This window comes from Camelus dromedarius, chromosome 1, assembly GCF_036321535.1.
Source record: "Camelus dromedarius isolate mCamDro1 chromosome 1, mCamDro1.pat, whole genome shotgun sequence".
Classification (NCBI taxonomy): domain Eukaryota; kingdom Metazoa; phylum Chordata; class Mammalia; order Artiodactyla; family Camelidae; genus Camelus; species Camelus dromedarius.
The window spans coordinates 52184305-52196683 of NC_087436.1; the positions used below are offsets into that span (position 1 = coordinate 52184305).

General features: G+C 38.3%; 1 protein-coding gene across 2 annotated transcripts in view; it reads left to right on the forward strand.

The window, feature by feature from the left end:
* The window catches only part of PPP3CA (protein phosphatase 3 catalytic subunit alpha), a 288055-nt gene extending 281702 nt beyond the window's left edge, over nt 1–6353 (forward strand). The window contains exons 13-14 of one of the 2 annotated variants that reach the window (XM_031468717.2): nt 506–535; nt 3716–6353. In XM_031468717.2, the coding sequence (XP_031324577.2) occupies nt 506–535; nt 3716–3912 (227 nt within the window). In that variant the 3' untranslated portion in view covers nt 3913–6353. The remainder of the gene's footprint in view (nt 1–505; nt 536–3715) is intronic. The other variant, XM_031468724.2, reaches the window with a different exon arrangement.
* The last annotated feature ends 6026 nt before the right edge of the window (nt 6354–12379 follow it).

Genomic DNA, 12379 nt, shown 5'->3' on the forward strand with positions numbered 1-12379 from the left:
TTTTCCATCCCACTAGGAAATCATGCTATTTAATATTAAACAGCATAAATTATGCCACTGACATTATGGTAATGCTTCAACTTCTGCTGTTTTAGGGGGGCATTTTAAAACTATAAATCGCTAATCATAGTAGTGGATTTATCATACTTTGTATGAGCCAAATGCACATTTTAGGTTGACCGAGTGCCCTGTAGATTCAGTCTAAGCGAAAGAAACCTTCCCTGAGTGTTTTCCAAAGGTTGATCGTTTTGTCGTTCATTTAGTGAGCAAAATCCAAAGCGGTTCACTCAGATAGGTGTATCCAGCTCATGAAATAAACTTACCACTTTCGTTGTGTTTTTTCCCTTTCTTTTTAGCATTTCTGTTTTGTTGTCTGTGTCAGAATCCAGCACTTACAGGAACATTAATCCTCTTAGCTCCCTTGATCGTCACTGATTTGTTCTTAGAGTTAAAAATCCTCTGCTCATTTTTCTCATTCATTTTGCACCCCCTTTCTTCTCTTCAGCTACTGTTGAGGCTATTGAGGCTGATGAAGGTAAATTGGCCAGTCCCCTTTCTGTTGTACCTGCAACAGACAAGGGCTCTGCTGGGTGTATTCATTTTCTTTTTTTCTTTTTTTTCTTTTTTTTCTTTTTTTTTTTTTTTTTTTTGCTGTAGCTTGTACAGAGTGTGTGGGTGTTGGGCTAACAGTTGTGGCTCAGTATTAACCAAAAATGTTCTTGCTTTAAAGGGGAAAATGTCCTTTTCTGGTTTGTTTGTTTGTTTATTTTTTTTCCCTTAAAGCTATGTTTGACTTTGTATACAATGATCCTAGGATAATCACAGAAAACAAAAGGATTATTTATCTTGAACCATGTCGGGTGGGGGTTATGGCAGCCGTTTTGACAAATAATGGATAAAACAATATTCTTGGAGCTGAACCATGTCCCTCCCTCAAATCACTTTCAGTCAGCGCTGAAACGAGAATAAAAATAGCTCTATGAAGTCTAGTCTTAAGAAATTTCTAGCAAAAAGAAAAAGCTCATTTGAATAGTGCTGCGTTGTAGTTCAACATTCATTTATGCCTCTAAAAAATATTCCGAGAGACAGCTGTGTACGAGATAAACAGTTCTGCTAGTCTTATGAAATTTTAACCTCCTGGTATTTGTAGGACAGTTAGCACCAGCAAAATATTCTAAAGCGTTTGACAGTCTCTCGTGGCTGTGGAAGTGGCCAGTAACAAGCATAGTGAGTATTGAATCATCACTCAATTGGTTAATGTCTTACTGAGTGTCTGCGTTGCACCAGGCACTGTGCTAGGTGCTTCAGAAGAAGTGAGGAGGGCACACAACCGTGTCCTAGCACTGCTCTGGGATCACGCAGGGGACCCTCTAGCAATTGCTTTTGAATCGAGTGCTCTTTAAACGTATAGTTACGAGAGAACTGCCAATCAAAGTAGTTTTTAATATGATATGCACTGTACATTACCATCTGGAAATTTTAAAAAGCATAATTCGAAGTTCCCCTTTAAAACAAAATTCTTCAGTTGTATTTTGTTCTTGCAAGATAATGTTTTATCGTTCCCAAAATTGTATGATATGGTCCTTCGATATGCTATAAAAAAGTGCTGCTTTAGACTGATTGGTACGTGATTTGGGTCCGGTAGCGGGAATGATGGCACTGTAAGAGAAAATACAACTGCTTCCTAAATAGCAGTGAATAAACTGCTATTTATGTGGGAATTCTCTATTCCTCTTGGCAAACTCTAATCTGCAGTGTGCATTCTTGTTGATAGTTTGGCTGTTTTCTGTGGTTTCTGTGACTCTGTGTTGTGTTAAGTATCCTACCAATGTAAATTGCTAATACCCATTGTCTGACCAGCAACTACAGCAGAGCACATTCTTCCAGACCAGGAGAGACAGAAACGATTAGACATGGAGCCCCATTCCGGACATAGCCATTGTTCTAGCTAGATTTAGAATCTCTCCGCTCCCCCCACCTATTGGCTTTTAAAAACCTTAAACAACTTAAAAAAAAAAAGAGAGAGAGAGAGATTCCACTTTTTGCCATTTAAATTCGTAAAATTGCTTCATCAGTAATGATGACAAACTTATGTATATTAATTATGATGAAATGAGGTTCACAGTAGTCTAGGAAAACAACAGAGTACTACTTTGGTCCCTCAAAATACTTGAGTTAGTTTTCAGAGTGGGTGCTCATTAGACAGCTCTATTATTTTGCAATTTATGATTGAATTAAAGAAGAATTAAGAAGCTTTGCTTTGGGCCTTGGTCTTTCCCCATTTCCCCATCTTCTTCCTCTCATAGTTGACTAATCACCATGATGCTAATCTTTAAAATGCAGGGGGGGAAACAAACTTTCTCATCGTTTAATGAGTTTGAAAGCAACTGTGTATATCATTTAAGAATCTCATCCATACTAATGAAAGGCACTGCATATTTGTGTGGGAGTGGCTGGTAAAGTTTCAGCTTGAAACTGCTTTCCTTTTTTTTCCTCAAATAGGGTAGGAAGGCTAAGGGGACAATGCCATTGTCCTGCATCAGCCATGGAGATGCAGCCCAGTTCAGCATTGGTGACTGGCCCTTCAGTGTCTGGCTTGCACTTTCACAGGAAGTAAAGCGAAGTGATGTCATTGGCTCCCTATTCATGTACTTTGTTTTCAGCTCACTTGTTGGTGCACGTACTGAAGAAATTGTTAACGTTTCTCGCTCAAATGCCTTATCTATCTCTGGAGCACGCTAAGGTTACCAAAAAAAAAAAAAAAAATCAAATATCAATGCCCCTCCTTTGAGAAATCCACGTTTTCATTGAATAAGGCCCAAACCATTCCCATTCGTTTTTGCTAAAAGTTGCAAAAAGCATTTTCCCTTTGCTATTCTTGAACCATCACTTGCATCTCCATTGGTCTATTAAGCAAGAGTTTTTCTTTGATTTAGGCAGTAATGGACCAGATGAAAACCAGTTTGACCTGTTCCTTGCTGAAAGTCAAAGTGTTTCTTCTTAGGAATCTGGTCTTGATTTTTCTGAGTTTCTTTTACCTTGTCACCCACTCCCCATGCTTCCAAAGCTGAGTGGAGAAGCAAGAGTTTATCATTTCATTTTTTTTTTTCATGCCACTATTGAGTTGTTTGCCAAGAAAGTCTTTCTGGGATCCTGAGATGCCATGGAAATACCCCAAGTTTGTTCCTTTTATAGTTCCTTTTAGCTTCTGCTCTAAGCTCTTTACTAGATTTTTAGGTCTAGCTGCCTCAATGATTCTACTGAATTTGCCATTACTACTGCAATGGAATAGTAAAAGTAGGGCCATTTCCAGTCTGTCTAGGTTAGGGCGTTTGATGTAGTAATTATGCCAACAATGCGGCCAGTCGATGCTGGGTCTAGAGACCTGTCCCTGGTAGCAGCCTTTCCCTTTTAATACCCGCTTGGGATTTCGTTGAGCCAAACTTCCGAGAAGACAAGAGAAACGTTTGCATCTGACTAACTTGAAGAGGACATTTTGGTTGGCAAGAGACATTGGCTGTTACCAGACCTCTCGGTTATCTGCGGGTATGGTAAGGAGTCTGTCGTGTTGTGTTCAGGTCCCGTCACTTTGTTCTCCACTAAAGGATCCCCTCTCTCACTGCGAAATCTCTAACATCACCTGCTGCAGCCGCTGTGCCCTTTGTTTTCCCCTGGCTAACCGGATTTTTCTTTTTTTAAATGATTTTCTGTTTAGCTATCAAAGGATTTTCACCACAGCATAAGATCACTAGCTTCGAGGAGGCCAAGGGCTTAGACCGAATTAACGAGAGGATGCCGCCTCGCAGAGATGCCATGCCCTCTGACGCCAACCTTAACTCCATCAACAAGGCGCTCGCCTCAGAGACTAACGGCACGGACAGCAATGGCAGTAACAGCAGCAATATCCAGTGACCACTTCCTGTTCACTTTTTTTTTTTTTTTTGAGCCGCAGGGCATGATGGGGATTGCTACATATCAGCAGTTGGATGTTCTCGCCTCTGATGGTAGCTTGTTTGCTCTGGGGCCAGGTGTTGGATTCAGTTTACACTATCATTTAAAAAGAGGGAGAGAGATAATAAACTATATTTTGGTGGGGGTGGTGATTAAACACCTCTTTGGGGTATGCCTTTTAAAAATGCTTATAGAAGAAAAATTTAAAAAGAAAGCTAATGCTAGTATATACTGCAATGTTAGGGGAATGAACATGTTTTCCTACTGCGTTGGGGACTTCTAGATAGGTTAATGAAGGGTCTTTTATTATGTTACTGGACATGAAAACTTTGTCTAATTTCTTACTCTATTGTACGTTTACAGTTGCAGCACTAAAAATGGATGACATCAAACATTTTTAACAAAATGATGTACAAACTAAATAAGGACTATTTATTGATAATGTTTTGCTACTCTTGTCAGACAATGGCTATAAAATGAATTAGGCAGTCTTAAAAAAAAAAAACAGAAAAAGAAAAAAAAAAAAGAATGTTGCAAATTTGTTAAAATGCCAAAAAGGACAGTTTAATTTTGTACAGATTATGCTTACCTCAGGTTTCTTTAGTGTGCTCGAATGCCTTTCTTTCCACATAACACTTACTACTTTGGCAATGAACTTCTTTTCTTTTCTTTAAGTTTTAAAAAACTGGAATAATTACGTCTATCTTTTTTTTTTTTTTTTTTTTTTTTTGCTCTTTATATTTAGGGGTTTTGTTGATCAATCAAGTCTTGGTTGTGGCTTGCTGAATTAAATATTTATGAGTGGTGCATTTTTAAGTATAGTAAACAAGACACCATATTAAGTACAGTGATAAAGCATCTATATTCTGTAAAAAAAAAAAAAATCTGCCTATGCATGTTTTTTAAGAAAAAAAAAAAAATGGCTGTATCGGCCTGTATGGGACTGTAATGCGCTTAGTGGTCTGACATATACTGGAAATGTATGTATACTGGCGTACTTTATATTCTCTAAAATGCTTAATGCCTTTGAAATTTTGTAATCAAAAAAAGCTTTGAAAAAATCTAAAGGGGAGAGTATTCTTAAAAGTTTTTAACATAAGCTTGTCAGTGCACATATAGATGGTTAGCATGTTTAGCAAACCTTGTGAAATTTAAATAAGTTTGTAGTTACATGTGAAACTCTAAATGCATGGTAACTGTTAACGTCATAACAGTTTAGTTATTTTGTTCTGTTCTGTCATGTGCCACAAAATATGTACTTTTTTCACTTTTTTCCCTTTGTATATCAGTTACGGGTTACAACTGGTTCATTCTGAAAACAACAACAAAAGTCCATTCATATTTTTTAACAATTGTATAAGTGCCCAAGTAATTCACTACAGCCTAAAGCCTTGCCTTTGTAATTTGACTTCTGAAATGTTGGCAATCAAAGCATGCACTTGTAACAATGAAAAAAGAAAAAGCATTTTATATTACTACTCAATAAAATGTGCATGAACTTAAATAACTCTCATCCTTTCCCTGAGTCTGCTGAAGGGATTCACGTGCACAACCACCACGCTGTCTTCTAGGTGCTGGGCCCACCACCACGCATCACCGATTTCCTTTAACCGGCTTCTCTGGGGGCCTCGTGAGCTAAGGTGTGGTGCCTACTTCCGCTGTAAGAATCTTGGTGGATTTGTGTCTGCAATCAGACAAGAGAAATATATTTAAAGAGCAAATGCCATCTTCTGGCTCCCTTGAATTTGGGAGCCAGTTAAGATACCAGAGCATTCCTTTTTATTGAAAACAAAATTGTTATCAGGTTGTTTCAGTTGTATCAGATGCCCTATCTGCTAAATCAAAATTAACTAAGCTACTAAGTGCGTTCAGAAGAGAGTTGCATTTGTATTGATATGAAATTTGTATACCGGCACTTCAGCTAATATCTAATCACCTGAAGAGTTAAGATACACCAAATTTCAGTTTGTTTCTAACATTGTTCATTTTCAGTACCTTTTGTTTTGTGTAATAAAGTATGCCTGTTATATTAAATAATAAGAATATGGCAATTAGTTACATAGTGTACCAAAACAAAGATGATCTAGATATATTCTCTGACAAAGACTATCCCAAATTTATTTTGATGAATTCAAACGTGTTTTTCCTGTGGATATTCTTCCATCCAAAAAAAACAATAAAACAAACAAACAAAAAACCCCAAGGAAAATATTTAGATGCAACTTATTAGAATGACATGAAAGAAATGGTAATTCTGGTACCAAGGTGTTTATTTTCTTTCCTAAAACTGCAGAGAAAATATCCTGACAAAAAAAAAATTCATTTTTTTGGATTCGTTTCTTTTACAAATTGTGCTGAGGCAACTATGGCATAGAAATAAACATTTGACATTAAAATAAGCAGTTGATGTGAGTATTGCTTGGTCTTTTTGCTCGGTAGTTAGGAAAGTAACAATGTATATTTTTGCATAATAATTCCATCTATCAAAAAAATCAATGTAAAACTGAAGTTATTTCTCTAAAAGCAGTGACATTGCCAGATCATCAGTTATTAGATCTACCTCCTTCACTTTCACAGAAACTTCTGAATTCTTAAGTTGCTTATTCCCATGAATCTTTGGTTCACACACACACACACACTCACACACACATAGATACAGCCTCGTGTCCCCTGCCCCTCTTCACCCATCCCCAAGGTGACTTACATCTCATGGGGTTCAAACTCAGTGCTAACTTATCTAGCTTTTCAAGGATTAAGAGCTAAATTTGACTGACCCTAGGTCTGCAGTTTTTCCTATCTAAAATATCTTCCACTTATATTCTTTTAAAATACTTTTTGAAGAAAAGAAAAAGTCTTCATACTCTAAACTTGTATGATGAGGGGAACAAAGTGGGGAGGGGAGGAACCTCTGTGGACAGAGACCATGGCTCTCCCTAGGATAGCATATCAGAGGGGAAGTGTCTTGCAGCGTGAGCCAGAGAGTGTCATGACGATGCTGAAGCCCCCAAATGAGCTTGTCCTGAAACACTTCTTCCCTTCCCACCACCGCCACATCCATTTGAAACAATAAACTTGAGGACACATCCGTCTTTCTGCCTAGAAAACAGGTCCCTGATGTGAAGCCAGCCCCACAGGAGGGACAGTGGCAGTGACTTTGACGTCTCACACTTTTCTTGACTACTTCATGTCTCCCACTCACTGGACCCCTCTTATCACACTGTTGAGAAACAGGAACCTCTCAGCTTGCCTTGCCTACCTACAATTTCTTCAAGACTGGAAGCCCCTTGAGTTGGATAAATCTGAGATCCTGAGACTAAAGAGAGGTCCTTTTCCCATGGTAGGTGACCTTTTGCTTTATTCATTCCACAAACATGGAGCCTCTGCTATATTCCTCTCATTGTTCTAGGGTCTTATTTTTTCCACACACACACTCACAAAAAAAAGCCTGGCAGTCTTGACAGCCTGTCAATTTTCGATATGCTGCTAAATGTCAGTGCTCCGTCAAACATGAAGACAGTGCCTGGTTTAACACTGAGCTGCTTTGTAATGCCATTTTACTCTCTGTTTCAGGGATCTTCCTTTTGTATATAGTTGAAGGTAACACGAACCAGAAAAGCCCCTGATGAAAACTTTTCATGATATATTTTTTTTAATAATTGCATACATAGTAATGGGAGGCAAGAAGTAGCGAAAGAAATGTTGTATCTATTCCTGGTGATCACATTTTCAAGAGGTAACACTGGCAAATTGGAATGCATTTGGGAGTGTGGAGACCCAGCAGGGGAGAGGGTCTGCTTTAAGAACAGACTGAAGAAACCTAAAAGGTGAACAGAAAGAGACATAATGGCTATTAACATTGAATTGGTTATTCCAAAAGACCTCACTTAAATCAGAACAATGCCTACTTATCATAAAAGTAGAAGCTGAGGCTGTGTAACTAGAGAACAAACTGCAGGAGAATGTGGGTTCCTCCCCTTCACTGGAAGCATTAAAATCTAGGCAGACCCGACTCAGTGCCACAAGCGTCTTCGGAACGATGCTTTGTGGAGGGAGCTATTCTAAACATAGTAGAAGGAGCTCTCCTCGAAGATCATATTGAAGTTACCCTTCAATAGTAATTGTCCAGATATCCATTTACCTGTTCAGTCTCTCGGGAGGATAGAACTTTGATTTGCGAACTGTTCCCTGGAACACTGTGTTTACAGGGATGTTGTCACGGGGCTGAGCTTTCTGCATCAACCAGAACAGCACTTTTGCACATTGCAGTCTATGGAAGATGTCAGTTGAGAAGAGTCTTCAACTGAATTAACAAAGCTCAAAACTATTATATAATATTAGCTCGGAACAAATTTGACCTAAACTCCCATCTTAAGGCACACTTGTCAAGTTGTATTTTGAAATCATTTTACACCAAGTGCTGGGGACATCTAAGTTTCTTGCCAACATCTCCACATTGTCTATGAGACTAAGTCCAACATCTTCAAGGTGGCATGTAAGTCTGTTCACGATCTAAATCTTGCCAGTCCATCTACCCCCACTTTCCCCATGAGCTTCAACCAGGCCAGACATTTAACAAGCTCAGAAAACACCAGGTTTCCTTAAGCCTTGGGATCTTTATTCGTACATCTTCAATGTGGAATAACCTTCCCTTTGCAGATGTCAATTTTGCCTTAAGTACTTGGACCAGGCATTTCTTCCTAAATGCGTAATATCCTGAACTACCTCTGTGTCAACATTTAATGTGTTGTGTAATTGTTCGTCTTCACCAGGCACTTCAGTAAGAATTGTTGCTTTTCTTTGTCTTCTCAGCATGTAACAGTGCCTGGCACCTCAATAAAGCTACAGAAAGAAATAATAGCACAAGCATAGTATTTAAAACTATAGAGGTATGTAGCGGAGTAAACAGCTAATAGTTAAGAATTATCTCTAAGGAGCAGGTATGGAGGACTGGAAGATGATAACACAGTGTAGCAAGATTGCTTATGTGGAAAGCCTTTTAGCAGTACTTGAATGTTGAAAGCCCTGCACATGTTTTAATTGGATATTTTTAAAAGAATGATCAAAAGCCAAAATAGCAAAATATCCTTTTATCCTCCCCAAAATTTTGCTAATGCCATAATTAGTGATATTTTTCTAGAAAGCTCAAAATTGTGTCAAGGCAAATATTCTCAAAAAAGAACTGTGATGGGTACGTTCAGTGACAGGAAAAAGTGGGGCTTAAAGTGATTAAGGTCCTTATTTGTGTTATATATTATGTTTCTGTTTTCTAAAAAACTTAACAAAAATCAGATACTAATAACAACAAAAAAATGCTTGTTATGAAAAAGAGGACACTGGGTCTGAAGGAGTTACAAATCCCTATTTCAAGTCCAGTAATAGTTTCTGAAATGCTGCTTCCATTTAAGGGATCAGTGGTCGGAGGCAGCCTGGTACGAACCGTTTACCCAAGCCTAGGAAAGTTCATGTACACAAGTCCACGGGAAACACACACAATAAAGTCTTTGAGAATTAGAAGACAAACATTAGCTTTTTAATGTCTCGTTCTGACATTTGCTCAATTTAAGAGGAGAGAGTCTTCAGGGGCAATGGTTCTCCAGTTATGCCAACTTTCAATTACTTCCAAGCAACCAATTACATGATCTATTTCTTTAAAAGATAAAGTTTTGACCTGACCTCCTTGGCTAAATCAGAAGACCAGACTTTCTTGCCAATATGCAGACATTTTCCATTTTAGAAATGAAATGGAAAGCTGTATTACACCTGACCTCTTTTCCCATCACAAACCAGGCCATCTGTGCTGAAACTTTTTTCCCCTCGGTTTTAATTTCTTTTCCAATATTCTTTTTCTCCTGTAAAGAACATTTCCACTTGAAACCCTCTCAAACCCTATCCTAAGGCAAAACTGATGCTTTGGGGAACGTGCTGAAAAGGTGGTTGATTAATTTCATACCAAATGCTTTTGACCTCCTATTACCAAGGCTTTTTTGCAAGGAGTAGATATTGTGTGTAAATTAAGCCACTTTTGTCAATAGAGATTGTAGCCGAAAAAAAAACAGATGGAACGTTGCTGGGTTTAATTTAGCACAGAAGCCTAACTTCTCATCTATGACTTGTTTTATAGCCACAGTGATTAAACCCATTTCCTCAAGCTTGTTGGTTCTTGAAAGAAAGACTATGAAAAATAATTATTCTACCGCACTTAGGAAGTCACCTGAAAACACTGAGCTAATTGTTCTTGTTCCTAGATGCTTACCCCAAATCAAACATTTTTATGCTCTTCTAGGTCTGTTGAGGTCCACTTCCTTGGGTTGCTCTCAGTCCATCCTCCCCATAACTCTGCCCCATCCAGTCCTTATCGGTCATTCACACTCCAGACTCAGACTTTCTATATGTCACCTGTTTCCAGCATCAAGCTGACACAATATTGTGTTCTTTTGTCATTCCCTTTTTTTTGTTGTTGTTCTTAATAATATTTATATGGTCATTCCCACATTTTTGTTAATAAACATAGCACAACATTTTTGGCTACCACAATTTTGGGTCCAATTACAGACAAGTAACTTAGAAGGCAGAATTGCTGAAGTGTCCAAGTATGAGTAGACCCCATTCTAATTATTAGAAAAATTTGATTCCTGGAGACATGCAAAGCAATATGAAAATGGGACTCTAGGTCTAAAACTTTGCCTTCTAATCTCACTGCTCTGACGGAGAGACTGGAGCAAATTTTGGCAGTGACGTAGAATATGTCCTTGGAAATAGAAATTGAAAAAGTGGTTAATTCTTAGCAAATTTATAGCAAAAATGTACAGTCAGAAGCCACAGCACCTTGTCTTAGATATATGTTGTTTAATCTGAGCCTTGGAGGAACAAGTCATTGCAGTTTCCATACACATTTTGGAGGCTTTAACTTGGCTTCTTCAACATTTATCAATGGTTTCACAGTCCCATCCCACTCAAACACAATCTTTCAGCCCTCACTATCAAAACACAGCAACATCCTCCCTCACCTTGACCTTCATTCTCCATCATAGGCCCTCCTGTGGCCTTCTCGTGGTTTCTCGATGTCATTCCCTCAAAGTGCCTCTCTCCAGTTGACACTGTATATTTAAAAAGTCATTTTAAAAAATAGCCACTATCTATTTCAAATCGAACCCCTGTGCTTCCAAATCAAATTTTACTTTGATTAAGCTGATACACAAATCGGAGGTGGTTGCCAGAGTTCAATAAACACATTCACTTCCAAGCTATTTAAAGAAAATCCATCTGTTCCTGGAACAAGGTGCTCATTATATACCAGTTGAATGAATGAAAAAATGAAGGAATGGTAAGTAATCTCCTGCCATCTGGGAGATATATGACATACTAGAAACAAGTTATAATTTATTCCTTAGAAATCTGAGTTTGGATATAACCTGGAGCAAGTGATGGGACCCATATTGCAATAAATAAAAGAGACATTTAAGGATGCGAACCCTCTTTGAAAGAAGGCAGTGCTGATGGTCTTGCGTCCTGCTTGTCAAACGTTGTAAGAAAGCATAAAATGACAGAGAAATACCAGACAAGATTAACCACAGGCTAGGAAGAAATATGGGTAGAAGGAATATGAGAGGAAATAGTGGAATCTGATCAAAAATAAGGCATAAAAATAAATAATAAACCCAAATGCAGAGAGTTTACCTGAAGATCAGAGTTGTAACCAGTAGTCTGTGAGCAGCTGAAAAATCCAGATCACCAGGAGTTTCCATTGTGAACTAAATGTATAACTTGGAGGCAATGATCACTTTGTAGAAGTCATCAAAGGGCATTGACAGTGGGGTAAGAGACACAGGGTAGATTGTTGGACTCCAAAAGATGTCCTTAACTTGGAGGCTAGTGCTCCTCTCACCTCTCATCCACCCACCCAAACACAGACATACAGACACACACACACAGGTGCACACAATCCACTGATAGCGTTGGAGAAAGAGTACTTGAATCAGAGAAGCTGAACTAAAATTACTTGTTGACATTTGGTCCAATTAGGAAGGTCCGCATCATTTTACAGGGCAAGTTGCACAGGGGTTTTACTTTCTGAGTTTAATGAAAAACAAGCGGACCTAAATCTCTGTAGGATTTCTATGATTCTCAGAACAAACCTGAAGCAACAGTTAAGAACACAAAAAGACATTTTAAATGAGAGGGAATAAGAAATGATGGAGGAAATAATGCTCTCATCAGAGTTTAGGGGAAAACTAGGTTAGACATGGAAGATGATGTAGTCTCGGCATTAACTAGCTCATAGTTATTTCCATGTTAGGCTTGGAAATTGCCTCAAGAACCAGCCAACTAATTGGTTTAGCAAAATTATCTTCTCTTGACCGAAGTGGAAACACACTGTTTTACATTTTTATAGTGTGAAAAGGAGACAGATCCAACTACATCTCTACAG